Source organism: Sceloporus undulatus, chromosome 6, assembly GCF_019175285.1.
Source record: "Sceloporus undulatus isolate JIND9_A2432 ecotype Alabama chromosome 6, SceUnd_v1.1, whole genome shotgun sequence".
NCBI classification, from domain to species: domain Eukaryota; kingdom Metazoa; phylum Chordata; class Lepidosauria; order Squamata; family Phrynosomatidae; genus Sceloporus; species Sceloporus undulatus.
The window spans coordinates 31,391,500-31,415,768 of NC_056527.1; the positions used below are offsets into that span (position 1 = coordinate 31,391,500).

A 24,269-nucleotide genomic window follows, 5' to 3' on the forward strand; every position below is an offset into this window, starting at 1 on the left:
AGGTAGGACCCTAGTGTTTTTTTAACACGCGTTAAATGAGGAAAACACGAATTTAAATTTTAACCCGCTTCTGAATTCGATTTCTAGTGGGGACGATTCCGGGTTGGTCTAGAACTGTTCTAGATTTAAACCGAATCCTAATGGGCACGCTGCCTAATGAAATCGATTCAGAACGCGGGGTTTCCCCTAGTGGGAACAAGCTCTTTAGATATCAAGCAAGCCCTTAGTGATAGAGACAGAAACAGAGGAGCACAGGACAGGCGTTCATGTTGCATTATATTCATGTTACATTTGTTACAAAAGGATTGTAATCTCCTGATCTGCCTACCTCAAGTCTTGATTTAAACCATAGGTTTCTAGTTTGCTTGTCGGAAAAGCTTACTAGCTGCTGAATTTGTAGTTTCTATGAAGCTCATGGTAGTTTATTGTCTGTATAAATCAAATTCTAGTTTAGCAGGAGACAGTGCTCAGTAAAAAGCAACCTTTGTAGTTTCTCTTGCAGCGGCTATTTTGGAGGGGGGGGTCTGTCCCTTGGATTGTGCACTGATCAAAGGGTCCCTTTTGGGAAGGTTCACATGAAAGAGACCTGTTTATTTAAAAATTATTTCAGTTGGAGAACAAGGGGTGTTCTCATATAGAGCTATCTTGATAAAAGTGTTGCTCTGTGCCTTGATTAAGAATATGAAAGTGTTCTTGCTAACTGGCTAGGTGAGGTGGAGGTGGAAGCTGGGTAACGGCCCAAGGGGGTGTGAATTGTAGGGTTGCACCTGTGTGTGCAAACCATTTCTCAAGTCTCTGCAGCATCTTAACTTGAATACAAAGCAAAGCAAAAGGAAACCTCCTGAGACTGAAAACTTCAGAGGCATTGCAACATGCTCTATTTCAGTTTATAATGAGAAGTCTAATCTAAAATGTGCCACTTGCCAATTAGGTCCACTGAAGTTAACTGAGGTGAACCACCTTAATTCCTACTGCAACTACAAGGTTGGGCATCATGCAGCCCTCCAGTTGCTGTTGAACTGCAATTTCCAAGTAGAGAGAGTATTGCAAAACGTGTCTGTAAGCAGAAAACAAAAAGGAGACAAGCTCCACTACTGAAAGATGGTCAACTGTTTGTTCCTTTAAAAAGCCTGATATGTTTCTGCCTGTATTAAAAAGGGCCTTCTTCAAGGGCATACAACAGAAATAACTAGAGTTGCAACAACACTTCTCAAAGACCTGGACCATAAAGTTTTAAAAGATCCTGAAGAAGGCCTTTTCTTTTTAATATAGGCTGAAACTTGCTGGCCTTTTAAAGAAATAAACAGCCTACCATCTTTCAGCATGTCGTATTGCAGTTCCCAGCAGCCCTAGCCAGCATAGCCAGTGGTGAGGAATGCTGGCAGTTCAGTTAAACAGCATCTGGAGAGCCACATTATACCTCCTCTACAGTTAAATTAATAGCCCCATACTAGATTTGTTTACACAGAACTGTAGTTTTACAATGTGACTCTCTTAACTTTCAAACCTTTTCCCTCTCGCCCCCAGATTATTGACAAAGAAATCAACCCATTTGTGGACAATTGGGAAGAAGAGGGACAGTTTCCAGCACACCATGTTTTTAAATCTCTGGGAAAAGCAGGATTTCTTGGAGTTAACAAGCCAACTGGTAAGGAAGAGAGTGTCTTAATTCTTATATTTGATTTGATATGCACATTTAAGGCCAGAAATTTAGCAATAGCTGTTTCTAAATAGGACTTGATTGGGACGTTGTCATTCAAGGCTGGGGTGTAGTATGACAGACTCAAATACCACCATACTTCAGGGAGCGTGCCACCATTATTTTCAATGGGGGCTTGAATATTTGCAGGTTTCCAATTTGAAGGAGGACTGGAACAGATCCCCTGGAAATTGGGAGGGACAACTGTAAAAGCATATATCTCTAAGTTTGGGGCCCAAACTGGAAATCATAGGAAAAGTGGAGGCTCATGAGAGAAAAGATCATCCATGAATACATTCTGGAAAAAGTCCTCAAGTCGTCTCTAGAAGAGTCATAGTTGTTTTGCTTACTTAAGTAAGGCTTACCTGACTTGGTTGTTTAATTTCCATTTCCCTTTCCATTTTTTTTTGGGGGGGGGGAGATTTGTACAACCTACATTTGTTAGGTTGTATTGTTGTTGTTGTTGTTGTTGTTATTATTATTATTATTATTATTACTATTTGATGGGGGAATCGGGGTCATGGCATGGGGAGAGGAGAGCTTGAATACTTAGCCCAACAACTGACCTTGATAAAGCTTTAAAATGTAACCTTTCTAAATTTTGATCCCAGTCAGGATTGTAATTTGAAACAAGATGAAACCTCTAGTTTTATATTTCATTTTTAGATAAGATGCTTTTATTGTAGCAAGAGTTGTAGGAATGAAGCATCCTTACAAACCAAATGGGGTTAATTGCACAGTTAAGATTAATTTCTGAGTAGTTTGAGCATTTACGTTTAAGAAATGCATTTTATTTTAACAAAATTACAAAGTAAAATGGAACAAAAAGCTTATAATAATGTAATACTTATCTCCCTGTTCCCTGCCAGTTTTTTCCCCCTGAGTGTGCATGTGAAAGTATAGCCCCTGTGATTCTATACTTTCTTCTTCTCTATAACAGGGTAAGGTTATATGACAGAAAGAGGAAGCTTGCTGTTCTCTGGAGTCTCTCCCCCATCACCCCAGCCAGCATGACCAATAGTCATTCATACTGGAAATGTAATTCAGAACCTTTGGAGAGACACAATATTGTCTGCTCCTGTTCTGTAAGAATGTGGATTGTTAGACACTCCTAATTTAAATGTTTCACAATGATGTTTAACTTCTGGGAAGGTATTAAGTAGAGGATGGAGGGATTTGAACCTTGTAAGAGACATAGGTTCCCTTTCCCTTGCTATATTAAGAAATTGAAATGTCCAAGATAAATCCATGTAGTGTAAAAGAAGCCTAAAAGAAGGGCTTATTGTTTCTTCTGCAGTGTAGTGGGGACATATGATTGAAAGCAATACCATATTTCATATTAGCTCTTTTAGAATTGCCAGTTTAGATCATTTGATTGTTTTTAGGCTCTTGACCACTTCCCCACTAAAGCACTGAGTGCCACTGAGATACTGCTTTTGTCTAGCAAGAGAATTAAAGTACTCTATATTAGTCAGTAGTGTCCTTCCACATGACCATTATGTTTCTGCGATGTAGATTCACGTACGTCAGCAATACCATGTTGGATAGGAAATGATGGGAACTGCAACAGGTTGGGGGAATTCTTTCCATTATTTAACGAATACGTAATTTGGGGATCACACTCTGTGCAGCTCCACCAGGATGGCTGATGATGTTTTAGCAGTAAAATATTCTGCCAGGGGTGCATGGGAATCCTCCCAGATTGCTATATCACATTGTGAGCCAGATAATGTGTGGTCTCTGGGCTGCAAGTAGTTGCCTGAGCCTCTGAAGATTTCCACACCCTTATTTAATATTATTTAATTATTCAATGAATATTCAATTTACCCCCAAGCACTCAAAATGGATCAACACCACTGCTTTCACATACACCCTTACTTTTAAAAAAATGTTTTTGGGGGGGGGGGGGGGGATGGACATTTGGCTGAAAGTGAAACCAGTTGGGTGAGTTGGGTTTGCTGGTGTGGCAAAGTTGATTTGATTGCAAATAATAACAACAAAAAGAAGTTGGCTTAGCATAGAAGTATCAAGTCTGATATATTAAAATAATGACAAATTGAATTTAGTGTTTTAAGTTTTATCTTTTGTTACAAATAGAGCTACATGTTCCTGAACTATAAAGAACCTCATTGCTTTTGCCAGTTTATGAGGATTTGACCTCCCCCAATGCAGAAGAAATAATTAACATTAGTAAAATAAAGAAAATTATTTTGTATCCTTTAGTCCTCTATAGCCTAGTAGGCATTAAGCACCATTCTTGTAAAAAGAACTCAGAAAAGGAAATTGAGACCAGGAGCTGCAATGTTGTAAATTACAGTACGCAGTCTCAAAGTTTTTAGCTGCTATGTACCTTTCAGAAATAATGTAAAAGACTCTGAGTATGTCCAGAGAATCAATCAGAAATTTGCAACTCAGCACTTTTTTGAACCAGTGGATCTACTGCAGTTGGGACTGACAATTCAATTTATGCCATAGTCTCTTCTGAGTACAACTATAGAGATTTAAATTATGTGTGATCTTTAGCAAAATGGAGCTTTGTATAAATCAGTAACTTTTAACTTTGGGCAGGATTACTATTTAGGTTTTCTGATATTTTTCAGATACTTTGCCTGAGGATTCCAGAGCATCTACCACTAGTAAAATATGAAATTGCCTTAAACGATTTCACACTATTGGTCCATGTACAGTGACTGGCATCAACTGTCCATAATTTCTGTCAGGAACCTCTCCCTTTCCTACAAGGAGATGCAGGGATTGAACCTGGTATGTTTGTTTGGAAAGGAAGCCTTGGCTCTGCTCAGAGCAGAGCTAGAAGGAATGGCTCACCTTGTTATGCCCAAGATTGTAAGGGCAACCTGTTTATCCTGAGAGCGTGTAATGAAAACCTCTCCCTCCGTGGACTTATTCAGAGCAGGGCTGACAAAGACATTGAGACACCAAATTTGGTTTTAAACACTATGCATGTAACATTTATTAAGTCACAAAAGTAACACAAACATTGATTATCAAGAGCTCTTTCACTCACACATTCATACAATACTCACACACACTTTCCTTCTGCCGAACATTGATCAGTTGTTCTCGAAGGTTGGGGATGACACCGTTGCCGCGGGTGATGCCAACAAAATGGAGATGAAAGTCCAGGGTCTTTATACTTTTTCTTCTCTCTGACGTTGGCTGCTGAATTCTCGCAATATTGCAGCCCATAACTCAACTTCTTCTTTCGGGAGGAGAGACAGGCTGTTCAGATCAGTCCGTGTTCACAGCAACTCGTTCTGTTCAAAGCCCTCCATTGTCCTGTCAGTTCCTCTTCATGGTGACTCAGGAGATAAGGTCCTTCCCGATCATGGTTCGTCACACCTGGACAGCACCCCGCTTTAGCTTCCAAGTTTTCAGACTTTCCTCGCCTTGGTTGCCAAATACCTTCGTCACATCAATGTTTTGCGCGGAACCATCTTGTTTGGTTCTTCTTTGGTTCTTGGGTCTAAGTCAGAACTCACTCATTCGTCTTACAACCTGAGGGAGATCCCATACCTAGTAATATTTCTGAATAATCTGCATCTCCTGGAGCATGGATTACTTAAGCACCCATGAACTCAGAATGCTCCTCCTAGTATAGGAAAAATGCCCTTGCTTAAAAACACTCCATTATTCCATGGGTGGCAACAGCATCTCTCACTAACAGGACACAAGAGCTACATTGCATTTTTTATGGTGAACAAGGACCCCCGCATTCTCAGCATTCACTGGACAAACTTTACGTGCAAACACTGAGCATTTCATAGGATTGCCTTGTAAAGTCAGAATATGTTTACCGATGGGCTTTTAGTATCTAGCTATTCATTATTATTGTCCCCTAAATATTTTAAATGAACGATACAAATTCTTGAACAGGAAATGGATAATAAATTTCAAGACAAATTATATCACTTCTGTGTCATCTCCAGAGTAAGCAATACACTAGGAAAAAACTCTTCTCAGAAATCTGTTAGTGCCAGGTTGCTATGAAGCAACACAGGTTTTTAATTAGGGAAATGTTATTGGCAGAAGTCTAGGTTAGACAGAGGTATGGTCTGATCTAATATAGAAAAAGAATTCCCACTGGGTAATGATAGCTACACCAATCTAAATATACAAATGCAAAAGAATTGGAAGAATTCTCTAGAGACTTTTAAGAAACAAATGTTCATCTCTTAAAGTTTTGGGATAGGTATTCAGAAACTGTAAATGAGAGTCTATTTTCACAAGTAAATTAAAACTCCATCCCATCCAGCTATAGCGAAAAGTATTGAAATTATAACTCAACACATACTTCAATAACATCAAAACAAAGGACCACAGGGTTATTTTGAAGCAGCTTTGAAAGAGAATCTGAAACAACTTGGCTTATAATTCTGACTGCCTATGGCTCATAGTGGATGGCCTGTGCTTCTCACAACTGCTAGCACAATGTAGTGCTTTGGGAAGAACTGTAGTTCATGGTAGAGTAAGTGTTTAGTATGTGGAAGTGCCCAGGTAGGGCTGTGAAAGACTCAGAAATGACAGCTGTTTAGCTGGGTTATAGAGAAAAGTAAGTGGGTTCCTACCTTCTGTGTGAGCTACGCAGAGTTGTCTTAAAGGCCGCTCACAGACCCAAGATCATAAATTATGGATCTCTGGTCTAGATGATGTGAAGTACATGAAGACAATACTGTACCCACTTACTCGAGAGTCAAGTGGCATTAAACTCAGTGTGGTTTACAACTGAAGAGAGAGAGTGAGAGGCCTATGAAATACTTTTCATTTCTTTCAAAGAAGAAATAGCATTTGTAGTGTGTGCACTGTCTGCCCCTTTCATCTCTTGACATTTTCTATCCTTATTCTAAGAACCAATCCAGCATAGTGTAATGGTTTGAATGTTGTCCTAGGACTGTGGGAGACAAGGGTTTGAATCACTGCTCAGCCATGGAAACCCAGAGGAAGGCAACGACAAACGGCTGAATAACTCCCTATGAAAACCCTATGATAGGATTGCCAAAAGTCAGGCACCTTGATGGCACAAAACAATAACAAATCCTTATTCCGAAATTTGCCAGCAATCATCCAATCACATGCATTGGATCATGGAGTGAAGTGGCTGCTAGTAGGGTATTCCAAACTTACCCTCCTTCTTTGGTCTCTGGAAATTCTAAAATGTGTTATTTGATTGAATTGGCAAATGAGCCATATCAGTACTGTTGTTCTACACGACAGGAAGCAGCAAAATCCTTAGCTCATTGCTTTCTAGAAAGAGAGCCTGAGGTGCTTGGTGTCTGAATTATGTCCCATGTGGAGATGTTCCTACTTTGAGCTACAGCAGATAGATCCATCAGTGTCTAGAGAAGCTAACTTTTTTGTTGTGGATGGTAGTACAAATGAAGTAATGAAACATGATATTGACGTGTCACTCCTAGAAAAGCTCTCCATTTTGAAAGTGATTGCTATATAATGGATGAACGAAGGGTAAAAATGAAAGTGACTGGATTCAGGCTCATGAGCGTTTTTCTGAATGAATGTGAAGTATCATCTGATGTGTGTGTCCTAGTATTTGTCTCCCTGCATTTAATAATGAATAGGTGTGTGGGTTTTGTATATCTTCTCTGTGATTGAGGTTTAACCATGAGGTCAGTAATGGATTGGATGAGGGAAAATAGACTTAAACTGAATCCAAATAAAACGGAGGTACTCGCTATAGGCAATCCTAATCCGGGAATGGTGATAAGCTCTCCAGTTCTGGATGGGGTCACACTTCCCCTAAAGGACTGTGTGCGTAGCTTGGGGGTACTCCTGGACTCGTCGCTTCAACTGTCATCTCAGGTGGATGCGACGGCCAGGAGTACCTGTTATCAGCTTTGGCTGATACGCCAGCTATGACCCTTCCTGGAATGGGAAAACCTAGAAACGGTTGTACATTCACTGGTAACCTCTTGTCTCGATTTCTGCAATGTGCTCTACATAGGCAACCCTCATGCCTCGTTCGGAAGCTGCAACTGGTCCAAAATATGGCAGCCAGATTGGTTACAGGGAGTTCGAAATTTAAATCTATTACACCTATCTTAAAATCCCTACACTGGCTGCCTATTAGCTTCCGGGCACAGTATAAGGTGTTGGCCATTACCTATAAAGCCCTACAAGGCTTGGGTCCAGCTTACCTGAGGGAACGCCTTCTCCCATACAATCCTTCCTGCACTCTCAGGTCCTCTGGGAAGAATCTCTTGCAATCCAAGAAAACCAGAATGGTATTAACTTCCCAGAGGACGTTTTCTGTTGCCGCTCCAAAAGTCTGGAATGACCTGCTGTAAGAGATCCACCATATAACATCTTTGGAGGCCTTTAAGAAAGCAATAAAAACGGATCTCTTCTGGCAGGCATTCCCAAATTGACCTCCTTGGAATGTCCACTCTCCAGTTGGGAATTATTGTTTTTAATGCTATTTTAAGGTGGGAGGGAGATAGGGAATTGGATTTTATATGCTTTGCTATATTTTTACTTGTGGTTTGCCGTGTTATATTTTTTATTGTTCTTATGTTTGTTGTTACCCACCTCGATCCAATACAGGGAGAGGCGGGATACAAATAATAATAATAATAATAATAATTAGAAAAACACGTGTGAGCTAGAGATTCTCTCCAGTTGTTCACCATGTGTATATTTGGATTATATGAGACTGCTTCTCTACCAATTTTGAGTTCATTTGAAACCTTTTACATGATGAATCAGTTAGGGAAAAGCAGGTCTATCCTAATAGAACATGATCCAGATTAATTAAGGAAGTCCTGATGCTCCTTAACCAATTTAGTTCATTTTTCTGGTACTATATACTTACTCTTGTAGAGCTGTTGAATGGTTTTTCCTAGTGTGGCAGGAGCCTTAAATTGGATGACCGATACAGCTTTCCAGAGGAGAAGGGAAAGCCAACATTGAGTCTGAGAGCTGAATTCTAAGGAGAGTGAATGTTAAAGATCTCTGTGGTGACCTCTCTAGTGACCTAAAGAGAGATGTTATGCAGAAATCATAAAACAACTCTTGAGTGTCTTTCCATGGCAGATCCCTGTGGAAAACAGAAATACCAGTAATGTATTATTCCAGTACCTTCAGAAATAATAATAGCTGAGCTGAATTCAGGCTGTTCTGAATACTGTACTGCTCTAGCAAGATGTACTTTATCATCAAGCAATGTTTCAAAGGAAGTAATGGAAAAGTCAGAATGTCCAGCCATATTTTTTTCTGATCTGAATCTTTGCAGCAAACCGCCCTCTGCTATTCAGGGGGCCTCTAGAAATTATTGCTAATTACTGTCTTTGGAAACAAAGAGGATACATCAGCATATCTGGATAATTACAGAAAAGCCTATAATGAAAATGCCTGACCCTGCTTGTCCCCACATCTGTTTCCCTACATCTGTTTCCCTCCATAAACAGTGCTGTGCAGAGAATGAAATAAGGGACATTTGTATGCATCTTCTACATGATGAAGATTTGACGGGTTTTATGGGTTTTTTTCCAGCTCAGTTCTAGTGAAGATCAGAGATGAAGTTGGAAACTGTCAGGAGCAGTGAGCGAGAAACAGTGCAGTCACATGTGGCAATAGTTCTCAATCTTTGGACCTCCAGATATTTTGGACTTCAGTTCTCACACATCCCAGCCAACATAGCTAATTGTCAGCGAGTCTGGGGGTTGAAGCCTGGATAGGGTTGCCAGACTGAAAGTGGAGAGGATTCCTGTACATTAAATGCAAAGGCATAGCCATGTTAGTCTGGAAAATCCGTATGCAAAGGCCAACGATGCAGTTTTTTTGACTGTTCTACATATTGAACATAGATCATGTTAATGGTCAAAACTGTGACCTTCATGATAATTAATCTGAGTGAAGGTCAGCGTTCAGGAACAGAAAAAATGACTTTCACAGGAGGTACAAATTAAATTTTTAGGAAATGAAGATGTCCTTTGTGCCACAAACAGTTAGTCTTAATATGATTTGGTTCAAAGGTCATTAACAGTAATTTATTTTCCATTAATCATCCATACTTCGTTAAACAAGTAGTAAAAACAGCAGCTTAATTGTAGGAACTTTTTTTTTCAGTCTGTTGTAAGTTCAAACAATGAACTACTAGTGGCATAAATTGACTTCTCAATTAGTATCAGTTGTAGTGTTGGAGGAATCATCATTGTATGCCATCCAGTGCGTTGTATGCCATCCAATGCGTCAGCCCCAGATTACATGAAGCTGGATAAGCAATATCATATACAAGCATGGAGCTTTGTGTACTAAAGACTCACAGAGATCAGACTATCCCACAATGCAGCTCTGTAGAAGGTTTGAATCCTCTTGTAAGTTTCTCTTGTAAACTGAAGAGGCCTTTTTTGTCTTGTGCTTGATTTGTTGTTATTGTGTGCCTTCAGGTTGTTTTCCAACTTAAATCATAGGGTTTGCCTGGCAGGTTTCTTCAGAAGGGGTTTGCCATTGCCATCCTGTGAAGCTGAGGAAGTGTGACCTACCCAATGGATTTCCATGGTTGAGCCTGGATTCAAACTCTTGTCTCCAGAGGCCTAGTCCAATGGTCAAACCACTACACCACACTGGTTCTTAACTTGATTTGGTCTCATTTTTTATTTAAATATTTTAGCTATTTATTTAAATATTTATATCCCACCCTATATCATAAGGATCTTTGGCCGACATATCCCACCCATCACAGCTTACCTGCAGCTGCACCTAGAAACCTGGTGGGCACAATTGAATCAGATTGACACCTCCCCTCCTTCAGTTAACCAAGTTTCAGTTAAACATGCAAGGTCAACTTGCTTGTCCAGGATCAAGTCCTGGATCATAGAGCTCTTCCCAGTTAGAGCTCTCAAATTAAGCAGCAGTACTTTGTGGTCTGATGGGGTTTTATTGTTGGTTGTGTGGTGAATCAGGAGGAGGAGCACTGAAGAGATGTCTCCCTTTTCCTCCTATTCCATCAGCTGGTTCTACCTTCACTGCTATACCTCCTCCTGCCTATTTTGACTGAAATGGCAGCACCCCTTATATTTTCTGAACACATATTTGGCTGACCAGAAATACAGAACAAACAATCATAAACAAACACACAGGTCCATTTAGACAGAAGAACTTTCAATACTTTATGTCTTACACTCTTTTTATTCTTCTGTTGCTGTTAGGGCAAGACAATATAATTAATATAACCTGTATATAGCTACTGCAGTAGAGCCAGTATGGTGTAGTGGTTGAAGTGTTGGACTATGACTCTGGAGAACAGGGTTAGAATCTTCACTCAGCCATAGAAACCCACTGGGTGACCTTGGGCAAGTCACATGCTCTCAGCTTCAGAGGAGGGCAAAAGCAAACCTCCTCTGAACAAGTCTTGCTAAGAAAACCCTGTAAGTCAGAAATGACACAACAATAATAGCTACTGCAAAATCAGTTGTACAGATTGTGCATATGGGTCCTAACTGCACTGGATGCTAATCATTCAATTCCCTGTGGAAAGATGAAATTCATTGTATTGACTCTGGCTTATTGTAACATCAAAAGGCACCTAGAAGTCCAAGGTCCTTTCTGAGACATCTTTGAATGTCAGGGTTGTTGAATCATTTTCACATACTTTTGTAGTCATGTAACAAATGGTATGACTTAAGAAGCACCTTTTACCTGTATTTAGCCTCGTTTTCTAATCAGAATGGGTGAAAGGTATATGTAGAATTGCTAGTTGGCTCAGGAAATGCAAAAGAATCTAGAGCCAAGATGAGAGGAGAGCATGGGCGTAGCAGAAAGTACGTGTGAAGATGAAGTCAATAAGGGGCACATTGAGCTGGATTAAGATTGGTTTGGTTAAAAATGGCACACAGAAAAGTCCCCGGAAAAACTTTTTTTGTCTCATGCTTCTCTCTGGGACAACAGCAGAGGCTGCTATTTGGGGAGTGGTTTGTTAGACTTGCAGTTTAGGAGGTGCTGCCTTAGTCATTTTTACTGAACAATCAGCCTGCATAGACAAGGCAAGCAGCAAATACCCATCAGTCTCTAGCAATATCTACTGCTTTGTGGAAAAGACACTCAAGTCAGCTCAGAAACTCTGCCCTACTTTCAAGACCCTTGGAACTGGACTCTGACTATGCCTTTGCTTATTCTTTTGCTTATCTTGGCTTTTCCAACTATTGAATGATTCCTCAGCTTCCTGCCCTCTGCACTGATAATTACCCAAGTGGCTTTTCTCCTTTCCCCATGAATTATGACACTTTAGATCTTTCTTTATGTAACATAGGCCCATTACAGACGGGCACCCTAGCACGGACTGAGTCCGTGCTAGGGTTAGAAAGGGGCGTCTCTTCCAGACGCTCCCCTATCACGGACTCAGTCCGTGAGAAATGGCGGCGGCCGTTCCACACGGCCGCCAGCATATTGACATAGCGGACGCTGTGCATTCGCACGTTGCGCCCCGGAAGTGACGCCGCGAGTGCGTGACTAGTGCCTCGCGACGTCTTTTCCGGGGCCCAGGAAGGAGCGCGATTTCCACGCTCCTTCCTCGGAGCGTCCGGGAGCTGCGTGGTTTGGCCACTGTGGCTCCCGGACGCTGCAAGCGGCAGCGGCGGGAGACCACCGCAATCCAGCGGTATGTAACCCGCCATAGAGGACTTAACTGGAAGGGGAAGAGAATTCTTTCACCAGCTAGTTGACACCCTATGCAGAGTGTTGTCAGGCGTTGCTTAGGCATCTTACCTACCATGATATGTTTAGAGCTTGAAGTAATTGATTATGTAGTAGTGTAGCATTTTAGAGCAGTGGTTATCTCATATTTAGGTGGTGAGGTAACAACAGAAAGGAATGTTCAAGGCTGTTTCACTGTGTGAATGGAATAGCAACAAGAATGTTAAGGGGGTGGTGTGGGAATGAAAGGGGCAAAGGTGTTTATTAATTGGGAATGAATGAAAAATATTCCTGACATGATTTTGAAAATGTATATGGTTTGATTATTCCAATGGAAATGGTTGCTGGTCAGTTCTGACAATGAAAGTCACTGGGACTGGATCTATAGTTTCTTAATAAAGCTTTCTGAGTTTTTATTACTGAACTTGATTTTCTGAACTTTGGTATCCTGCTGAACTTAACAAGTGAGTGCTGAGGAAGCAGGGAAGAGAGGGTGATTGTAGGCAGTAGACGTGGTAATCTTGGGCAACAGCAGGATGCAGGCAGGACATGTATCCTCCTTGCCATTGCCAAAAAAGGATGGGTGAAGATCTGTATCATATCTCAGGTAGCCACACCTAAGCCAGGTCATGCCTCCTTGCCAACTCAAAATCCCTGAGGCTGGTTGCCCTGTTCATACCTCAGAACTAAGCCAGTGCCAACTCATAGCTAGATCCAATGCATAGTTGCCACTTCAGCAGGCCAGAGCCCGTGCATAATTACCATTTCATAGGAACATATCCTGTGCATACTTAACCGATTGTTGGAACAGAATGCATTTACTGTCTTTGGAGCCCCAATCCTGGACTTCCCAGCCTGAACCTGAGTCTACTTCAAGGCTCCTTGGCCGGCCACCCACCCAAGATAATGAGTTAGCAGTCATAACTACACAAATTCTTGACACAATCACAGCAAAAAATGCCTCTATTACTGTTTGCTGTGCAAAATAGGGTTTGTGACGTGTGTCTCCTCATAGCCTGGATGACAGGAAATAACTGATTTTGGCTGCTGAATATCCAGTTTGGTTTCTGAAGCTGGAAAGCGAGAGTGTACGTAACTGTTGTTTTCCAAGCACTTCCAATGGAACTGATGAAGCATGACTAATTTCCTCTGGATCATCCCATGTGTTTCTAATGAATATGTGATATGTTTGCAGCACTGAGAGCCGGAGGCAACATCCATGAAATATCTGGAGTTATGAATCTTAGTCATAGAGGAGCTGTACAGTTTCATGAAAAATGGGCAGTGTTAGTCAAACAATTGTGCATTCTGCAGCTTGTTGTGAAAAAGATGTTATAATTCGTTGTGCTGTAGACAAATTCCAGCATTGCTGTTACAATACTCTGGATTTCACTACTCATTGTCTATTGCTTAAACAGAACTATCAGAAGAAAAACGGACAGGTCTCTGTCTCAAGGAGCTTACAGTCTAAAACTGAAAACAAAAGAGGCAGCAAAGGAAGAGAGGAATGGAATAAAAATGGCAAACTCCTGATGGTGAACGTACAGCACGTGTGCCACAGGCGGCACATGGAGGCTCTCTGTGAGTACAGGGACTGACCTGCCTCCCTGCCAAGGGCTCAGAAGGCCAGAGAAGCCTTGCTGGAACACAAAAAGTTAAATTAGGGCCTGCTGGGCTGCCTCTGTCCAGCCTCTTCCACATTCTCATCAGCCATAGGTTGGAGGGAGCCATCAATCCCCTGGTCCTCCTTCCCAGGTGATTGATAGCTCCCTCTGACTAGTGGCTGATGAGAATATGGAAGAGGTGGGATGGAGGCAGCCCAGCAGGCCCCAGCTAACAGGGATGTGTATGTGTGCCTTCAAGTTGTTCCTGGAGACCCTAAGATGAAACTGTCATGGGGCAAGCTTTGTCAGAGGGGGATTTCTATTGCTATCCTCTGAGGCTGAGAGAGTGTGTGTGGTGCCTTCTTGTAGTTTCTGACTTATGGCAACCCTAAGGTGAAACTATTGTGGATTTTCTTGGCAAGTTTCAACACAGGGGGGTTTGCTTTCGCTAGCCTGAGTCTGAGAGAATATGCCTTGGGTTTTTCCCCTGGAAGTCCCCCCCCCCCAAGGCCCCCCCCCCCCACCCCCAACCCCCCCCCCCCCCGGCACCAGGTGACACCCGCAGGAACGCCACTGAGTTTGAGTACTCTGTCTCTGAAAGGTTTGCCATCACTGTAGTAAGCCATGGCTTACAGAGGCAGTTGTGCATTAAGATACATTTTGCAAAGACCTCCCAGAAATACATCTCCTAACTGAAATATAGGAATAGATTATCCTTCTGTTTTTGGATTTCAGATGTATCGGTGCAGGCATCTAATGATTTTGGTGCCTGTAACTAGACTATCTGGAGGAGATTCCTCTGTCCCTCCTTTCCTTCGAAGAAACATCATTGTGCGATGAGAGAATAATGTTATGCTCATATCCTTGAAAGCCCTTCTTCCTGTTGTCCCCCCCTTACCTCTCCTGGAGAGAGGTTTGCTTGTTGGGCATAAGGAAAGAGCCTTTTCCCATTGCAAACCCAGATTGTGAAATAAAATCCCATTGTTTGTCCATTTTTAAAGGGTATTGAAAACCGATATTATTTTAGCAGGCATATTTTTTGTTATTTTCCCTGGGATTCTCCTTTTTTCATATTCATTTTAGATGGTTGTTTTTTATAGTATATATAACTATGCATCTTCATAGGATCAGCTCAAAACATTTGCTTTGAAGCAGAATGGCAACTGACATCACCAACCAACCCACTCACCCATTCACATTATATGATAACCAGAGCCAAGGAAGTTATTTTGTCATGTGAGGCAGAAAATTCCACAAGTGCCTCCATGCATCCCAACAATAACTAAAGTAAATGACTAGTAATTGGGTGCCTTTTAAGGTCACTAAAATCTGGTGCCTCAGATGGATGCCTTACACTACCTAATGGTAGTGTCCTAGCTGTGATAGGAATGTCCCTTTAATTCTAGTGCATTTTGTTCTTTTCCATATTGATTGTAGCATGTTTCCCATTTTTTGGCAGCCAACCATGGCTGGATTGTTTTTCTTTAAAAAATTGAAATCCTTGGGAGGAGGTACAGAAGGAGCTACTGAGCCTCATGTGGCCTGTGCTTGGTGCTTTGCCTATCCCTGAAGTATAGTTAGTAAAAGGTTGCACATCAAGTTTTTACCATTTTATGTATTCACGGGGGTACATTTTGTGCTGCCTATTGTGGACTTTGAGGTATGATTGGCAGCTTTTTAAGTAGATTTGGCATTTGCATATGACAAACAGCTCAAAGTTAGCTTGTTGTGTATTACAAATGGTTCTTTCTAAATTTTGCATTGTTATTAACTTGTCAAACTTGCCATAAAATTTTGTTTTAAACAATTTACACTTTTTCCTTATCCCCATTTAAGTATACAGTCTACTTTTAACATAGCCACTGCCATTTTGGGTCCTTTTAAAAAAATAGTTCCCAAATAAAAACTTTAGATTTTGAAAAGCTTTTTATGCATTCAGTCAGCATTCATACCTCTGACCTTATGGCGAAGGAAACAGTAGATGAACTAGAAAAATCTAGATGCGAAAAAGCAAGGGAGGGAATGTGTGCGTGCATGTGTGTGACCGTGTGTCTGTGAACAGACATCTCCATGAATGTCATAGAGTTTGCTTAGGGAAGGAATACAGAGATGATTTTGCCAGTTCCTTCCTTTGTAATAAAACCTACAGAACCTGTTATTTGTTGGTTTCTCCCATTCAAGTACTAGCCAAGGGTGACCCTGGTTAACTAATTTGTAAAAGATCCATTAAAAATACTAACGATACATATACAGTATAAAATTTCCTCATCTGTCTTTCTACTCCATATCCACAGTTTTATTTGTGTGTGGTGCTGCTTCCTTGTCTGTTAGGGTGATAACTGTACAAGCCTCTGAGTGTCTCCTTAGAAGTAAAGTGCATTGAATTTAGTGATCCTTATTCAGCAATCTTACTTTTATATATGTGCTTGCCTTCTTGGTTGTAGAACAAGTTGACTTAACAAGTGGGGAGATCTCCTTGGCTGAAGGTTTTTAATCGAAGCCTGGACAGCTATTTTTCAGGAATACTGTAACTGTCTCTTACACTGTAAAACCTGCACTGACAAGTGCGGTTGGTCTAGATCAGTCCAACCTCTCTTATCCTTAACCACCGCCAGTAATGGAAGGATCTGATGGGAGTCTGATGGTTGTCCCAAACCTTGGGAGGGTGCCGGTTTCAGGAAAGCTAGATTAGATTATCTCCAAGGTGCTTTGAGCTCTTTGATTCTTTCCTATGATTTCACTTTTTGTCCTTCGTGTTTATTTTGTGTGTGGGTAGGTGTATGCATTCTAGCCATCCTGAGTGCTTCCTAATACCAGCATTTTGAAAGATCATTTCTCATAGATTTCTAAAACCAAATTGTTACCAGTGCAACAAATGCTTTGATAGTCATAATACTTGTACTTTAAATTTTCTCTCACAACTCTCCAAGCTTCAATAGCATTCCACTTTTTAATTTTAATATGAATGCTGATTGTGGTACTGTAAGTATATACAGACAATTCTTAAATGAGGAATCTTAAGTCAGGTGTGGGCCCAATTCCCTTTGTCAGGGACTTAAGTCTTTGGATGGTAAATCTGAGCAGCTGTTGTTATCAGAGGATTCAGCAGGAGGGTGCAATTAATGCACATGGGAGACACCAGCATAACTTTTGGCTTCTCAACAGGACAAGATGCAGCAGTAAAGGCACCAACATGTCTTAAATAAGACCCTAGCTGAATTATTATGAATTAAATAAATTAAGATTGGATGACTATAAATTGCCCAGCAGCTGTTGTGAATTTTTGTTCTTTGCAATTGTTTACTTTCTCTTGCTTTTGTGCAATTCCTGTTCATGCATTTATTTGGATTTATAACCTCTGAACTGGATGATGTTTGTATATCTGTTTGTCTTTCCCTTGTGTCTCTAGTTAGCATGGCTACTACCTTCTCCAAAATAGCAAAAGCAAATAGAAAACGGGAGATGGGCCTTATTTACTGTAGCTCCATTCAACCTCAGTAAATCTCCTTTGACTACCCATATATAACTTCACTTGTAATTACTTCTTTCTACTATAACCAGGCTTTACTGGTATTTACTAAATAGAGCCAGCATAGTGTAGTGGTTTGAATGATGGATTAGGACTCTGGAGACCAGGATTCAAATCCATGGTCAACCATGGAAATTCACTGGGTGGCCTTGGACAAGTCACATTTTCTCAACCTGAAATTAGTGGGTGACTAATGGTAACCAAATGGCAAGGTGGGAAGACCAGGCTGCATTGTATTACCTTATCTGATTAATTTAGGTGAAGAGCATATATGTCAAGTGGGATTAGATTCAGAGGTAGGGAGTATGAAAATTGAGGGGAACATCAATAATATGTAGATAAAACCAGATTACTAGCAGAAAATAGAAAAAAACCTAAAATGGCCACCTGTAAAAGTTAAAGAGGAAAGTACATAATAAAGCAAAATTAAGAGCCACATATTTAATTCTAATTCTTATTTTCTATTTGTAGACATGAAACTAATCTGAACCCAACGTTGGAAAAATTACTTTTTGGTTTACAACTTCCAGGATCCCTCAACCAGCATGACAAAAAGTAGCTTTTCCAAACGTTGATCCAGACTGTAGTATATGGATAGCAGTGCCATGATATATGGGAAACCTAATTTCTTCTTGAGTTTGAATTCTACCCTTGTATATAAACGTTTAGATTGGGGTGCGGGAAGTGCAAACTATACTGTAGTGAATAAAAATTCTTCAAGAAGTGAACTCTGCCCTGAAATGCAATCAGTGAACCTTCAACAGAGTCTAATAAAATAAAATCCCATCCAAGAATGTTGCAGAAGTTATCAACCCAGCTAGCTTCACTAAATAAACACGGAGATAATTGCAACAAAAATCTTGGCTAATGGACATAGCAGTACTAACTTGTACATTTCCATAATTCATCAAATACTGGCATTTGCTGCAGTATTTCCCTTGTTGATTTGGGGGCAATAAGTGTGTGTGTGTGTGTGTATTCATTCTTTTGGTTCTAGGATGGACACTTCTTTATTTTGAGTATTTATTAAAATACTCCTATTTAAGGGAGAATACTAAGAATTCAGAAATAAATTTGGTTGTGTTATACTGTAATTCTAAAGATAATTAAATTTTCTTGCATCCAGAATATGGCGGCCTGGGCTTGGACTTCTCCTACAGCATTGCAGTGGCAGAAGAACTGGGAAATATTCGCTGTGGAGGTATTCCCATGGCAATTGGAGTGCAAGCAGATATGGCTACACCTGCCCTTGCAAGGTAACTTTCCAAAGAAAAGTCTGTTGTTCTTTTACTTTGCTTTAAAGTGTGTGTTCTTCAGGAAGCAATACATACTCCAAAATCTTTGGAAGAGAAAGAAAGCAACAGTTTGTAATCCAGAATGATTGTAATCTGTTTTTGCAGAATGAAGGAAGTGGGGGCTGGGGTAAAATGAGGTTTGCACATTCATTTAAATGTTACACATGTTTTTCTTCAGGGCATCTATGTATCAAGGTTAGTTATTTTTTAACAATTTTTAAATTGCAAGCTTTAGTGTTGCAGGAAGAGTGGTTATGTATTGTATTTAGTTCTTGTAAATCAGCCTGTGATAAAATGATGAAAGATGATGAAATAAATTGGTAAAATAATATAGGATAAAATCTTTAGGCAAGTTACTGTTTTTTTGAGAATAAAAGAGAAAAATGCTAGCAAACTGCTATAACCTTTCCTGGTGTGATCTATGTCATAAAATTAAGATAATCTGTGACCAAGCTGTTGATGGACAATTGGAGTTGTAGTTCAATATATCCGGAAGGTGCTGGGTTGGGAGATTAATTTGTGGGGGAAAATTAAGCATGTAGGCAGTGGCATTGCTGACATTGGTGTCACCTAGTGCGGGGGGACGAATTGCCTTGCCCCCCACCTACCCACCAGCCCAACTACCTAGACCACTGATGAGGTAGCTGCCTTCCCCTGCCCCTGGAAAGGCCTTCAGGGTCCATTGCGGCTGCAGGCAAGCCAGACTCTAAAGGCAGCCCCCTCACAGCCTTCAGGGTCTGGCACAGTTGGAGCGTTGCCAGACCCTGAAGGCAGCCACCCCCTTCACCAAAGCCATCAGGATCCATTGTCTTTGCAGCCATGCCGGATCCTGAAGGCAACATCCCCCAGAATCCACCACTAGTGAGGGGGGGGGCTGTTCTGCAGCCTCCAAGGTCCTGTTTAGGGTCTGGTGCAGCTGCTAGGCAACTGGGAAATCTCCCTTTCACACTTGCCCAGTAGCTGTGCAAGTCCCTCTAGATGTATCAGCCTACTGGGTGACAACCCCCTTCTGGAGTGTCACCCAGTGTGCTCTGTTCTCCCTGCCCCCCCCCCCAATGATACCACTTCACGTGGGATGCCACCAGATAAACAAAAATATTAAGTAAAAACCATTTATTGTTGTATTTGTTTGCTAGATTGTAGGGTAGCCAATACAATGCAGTGGATGATAGCTGTCCTGCTTTGGGCAGACTTCACGTAGGATAATATGTCCATTTCTGCATACCACAGGCCAAAAGTATATTGATAAGCTGAATTGTGTCAAGAGGAGGGCAACCAAGATGATAAAAGCTCTGGAAAATAAATCTAGTGAGGAATAGCTTAGGGAGGTGGGTATATTCAACGTGAATAAAAAAAAGTTGAAAGGTGACATGAGAGCTCTCTCTAAATATCTGAAAGGATGTCATATAGAAGATGGAATAAACATGTTTTCCTCTGTTTCAGAAATGAGGACATGAATCAATGAATTCAAATTGCAGGGAAAGCGATTCCACCTAAATATTTAAAGACCTTCTATCCCATTTCAGGGAAAAGATAATCACTTTTATTATTGTCCCTACTTACTATGTTGGGATGATATTGTATCTGTTCAGATAATAGATGTTGTGTGCCTACAGGCATTTCTGATTTTTAGCAACTTAAAGCAACCCTATAGTGGGTTTTTCATGGCAAGATTGGTTCATGGTGTGGTTGCCTTTGCCTTTCTCCGGTGCTTAGAGAGTGTGGCTTGCCAAAGGTCATCCAGTGGATTTCCATGGCTTCATGGGGTTTGAGCTCCAGCGTCCTGGTCCAACACCCAAGTCACTATGCCACACTGGCTCTCTCAGAAAATAGATGTCATGCTATGTGCCTTCTTCTATTATGAATTAGATCAACCTCAACATTAAACAAGTCAACACCTAAAACCAAAAAAAAGTCTTTCAACACATGATATTACCAATTTCTAGTGGCAAGAAAAAGATTGGGGAGTTGATGTCAAAAAGATGGATGGAAGTAATCAAGTTGAAAGAATCATGTGTCAGAACCGTGTATTTAACATCCAGACATTTAAGTAAGTAAACAAATAAATTGTATAAGAACATGTCAAAAATATTTTTAGCATCCATCTTAGAAGTTGTTTATGAAAGACATGTTTATGCAAGTATGTTGGAGAAGGTAAAAACACCACAAGAAAACTGATGGCTCAAAACAAAGCCCTATTTGATCCAGTAGCTCATTTATACAGTTGTCTACCAGAGGCATTTGGCAAGGCATGAACTAAACTGTACATTGCTAAACTTCCCCTGAAACAGCACTTTAAAACTGGTGTTATATTGGCTACTTCCCAGACCTTAGACATGGAGGCCAATTTGTTTGTTGCATCTGATTAAGTTGTACTGTGTATTGTGTTATAACACATTCATTTATTTTTAAGATGCAACTGGACTTTTTGCTATTTTGGGGGATGGCGGAAAGATTGAGTAATTCCATATCAGAACACTTAGGTGCATACCCATGGATGTGTTCATTTTAGACTTCTGACTTCCAGATGTTGTTGGACTGCAACTCCATCATTCTGTAGCATTGATTAAGCAGACAAGGCTAATGGGATTTGTGGTCCAGCAACATCTGGAGCGCTCCTTCATTTTTACCCTTGATTTAAAAAGTGCCCTGTAGTAAGAGACGATGGTTCAAATCCCTGTACAGTCATGGAAACCCACTGGGCAACTTTGGGCAAGTTACACTGTAAACTTCAGAGGAAGGCAGTGGGCACACCACCTTTGAACAAATTTTGCCAAGAAGACCCCTATGTTTTGGCAGTCCATAGGGTCACTGTAAGCTAGAAATGACTTGAAGGCAGACAATAACAGCTGACATATTATGTAAACAAAATTTCCTTTCTTTGGGGCCATCTGAACATGCATGCAAATATATGTAAATAAATATTTCTAAAAATGAAATACATAGCCATTTGTAAACATGAAAAATGTTAAGCAAACTAATTTCTTGTAAAAACAGTAAATTTAGGAATATGTCTGGTGTAAGGAATATTTGTGTTAATTTATGACTCCTCATTTGTATTCATTTAATAGCTGTTCTCACAAGAAATTAGTCTGTGTAATTTTTTTGAAATTATTGTTTTTTATTTTTGAAAAATACATGTTTACATAGGTTTCTTTAGTGTGTTTTTAGATTGTGTCTGAAAAGACAAAGTTCCTTTGAGCATACCTGCTGATGAGGAAGCAAAGTCATGAGTTATTATGATGTAGGATGGGATATGAACATTTTAAGTAATAAAAACAGTAAAAATTGTTTACAAAATGATATCAGCTTAAATCCTGGTCTCTTGCCTGCTCATGGACCAAAATAGCTAGGTCTGTCAACTTATACTTGGGTCACTGCAAAAGTCTGTGTCAGCTTCTCCTGCCTGGCCTCCTGGGCTTATAAAAGTGTTTTGAAACACTCCCTACCCAGGGTCTGTTCATGCTGGATGAAATGGTTTTGGTGCCTTGGGGGGGGGGGGGGCAAACTTGTCCCCATTTTGGCAATGACCTGTATTGCCCAGAGTAACATAACAGTTCTGCAGGCAGAACTCCCTGCTCACCACTGCCAGGAGTTGTTCTTAGTTTGTTGTTGTTTCTGACTTACAGTGACTCTAAGGCAAACCTATACTTATTGTGGGGTTTTCTGAGGCCAAGACTTGCCCAAGATCACACAGTGGGTTTCCATTGCTGAGTGGGGAATTGAACTTTGATCTCCAAAGTCCAGCAGTCAAGCCACTACACACTTTTCTTGTTGTGATAGCCTCCATGAACAGCCATTCTGTGGCTGGTGGAGTTGGGGGAGGATCAGAGCAGTATGTGCGTATATCCAATAACCAGACGCAGACTCGTGGCATGTTCTATGGGGATCCACAAGCATCATACCCAGATACTTAATTCCCCCATCCTTCACTGTCTACCAGCCACAGAATGGGTGTTCAAATGGGTTTTCATAGCAAAACCATGAATCTGAAGGGAGCTGGGATTTGGTTGTTGGGGAAAGTGGAAGAGAATACTAACCTCAGTAGTGACCCAAAAAAAGATATACAGAAATGTAAGACAGATGTATGCCTGCATTGTAACTGATCCCTGTGTGCTTGTGGATTTAGATCAGGATCTGTCCAGTCATTAGAGTGAGACAATTGCTTCAGGTGGCAGGTTTTGAAATTGTAAAAATGTTGGAAATGCAGACATAAACACAGTTAACAAACCCTCTGTCAGTGATGCTCCTATTTATAAAGTCTTGTTATACCCATTTACCCCCCTCCCCCCACACACACTTTCTTTCTTGCCTTCTGTCTGGAAGGGTCAGGCTGCACCACCTTGTCTCCAGTAAACAATGCCATAAGGTTTGAGCTGGGAAATAATGAGGTTCTGCTCTAGCTTATCCTATTGTAGATCACTTGCATACCTACAACAGAAAAGGCAAACAGAAGCTGCGAAACAGATAGACTTGCCTTGCCAGGTCTTTACAGTATGTTTTTTTAAAGTATAATTCTCTAAGGCCCATTACAGATGGGCCTAAAAGTACGCGCTCCGCGCGTACTAGGGTTAGAAAGGGGCATCCTTTCTGGATGCCCTCAATCCTAGCACGCGCAGAGCACGCACAAAATGGCGGCGGCTGTTCCACACGGCCACCGCCATTATGACATCATGACCATGCCGCCTCCAAATGAGGCGGCGGGATGTGACGTCTTTGCGCCGTGCGAGGGCGCCTAGAGCTCCTTCTGGGGTTTGTGTCGCTGGGCGCAGCCTTTACATGGCTGCGCCCAACGACGCAGAGGAGAAAGGGGCCAAGCATCCCCTTTCTCCTCCTCCCCGCTATCGCCGGGTGTCCTTGGGGCTTGAAGCCCCAAGGACACCCCTTTCCAGGCCGCGGGGAAGCGGCCTTTTGCCGCTTCCCCGCAGCCTGCAAAGTGGCGGATCGGGGCCTCGGAGGCTGCTGGTGTGGCAGCTGAGGCCCCGATACAGCGGGGAAAGGGGCAGGTGCAGGCTGCCCCAAACGGGCGGTCTGTAACCCGCCTAAGTTTGGTCACCAAAATGAAAATTATTCAGAAAAATGGGAGTCTGGTGAAAGAAAGTCATTACTGGATGCACTTTGGAAGAACCTTTTGAATGGTTTCTGTAAGTTTAAAAATTTTTTTATTTACTTAACAAAAGTAAGCAAAAATCTGATTATTTCATTTTTTTTTCACGTGCATATTCTTAGTTTTGAATAAAAAAAGTCTGATGAAACATGTTGAACTACTTTTCTTGTTGTGGCATAGGAACCTATTTCTACACTATTTCTGTTAAGCAAGTCATGTCCAGGCACATATCTGTTTTGTTAACTGAAGTATATCTGTAGCTATTTACTTAGCTATTCCTGTATTCCTACCGTCAAGGATGAGGAGAGGTGCTTGCAGGATTTCCTGCCTTGGTGCCCAAATAAATTGTCTGCCTTTCGGTACTGTATTC

The 24,269-nt window shown here is 41.1% G+C and overlaps 1 protein-coding gene across 1 annotated transcript in view; it reads left to right on the plus strand.

The window, feature by feature from the left end:
• The window catches only part of LOC121933215 (probable acyl-CoA dehydrogenase 6), a 61,593-nt gene that overhangs the window by 9,928 nt on the left and 27,396 nt on the right, over window positions 1–24,269 (plus strand). The window contains exons 2-3 of the mRNA XM_042472628.1: window positions 1,528–1,648; window positions 18,624–18,753. Of these exons, the coding sequence (XP_042328562.1) occupies window positions 1,528–1,648; window positions 18,624–18,753 (251 nt within the window). The remainder of the gene's footprint in view (window positions 1–1,527; window positions 1,649–18,623; window positions 18,754–24,269) is intronic.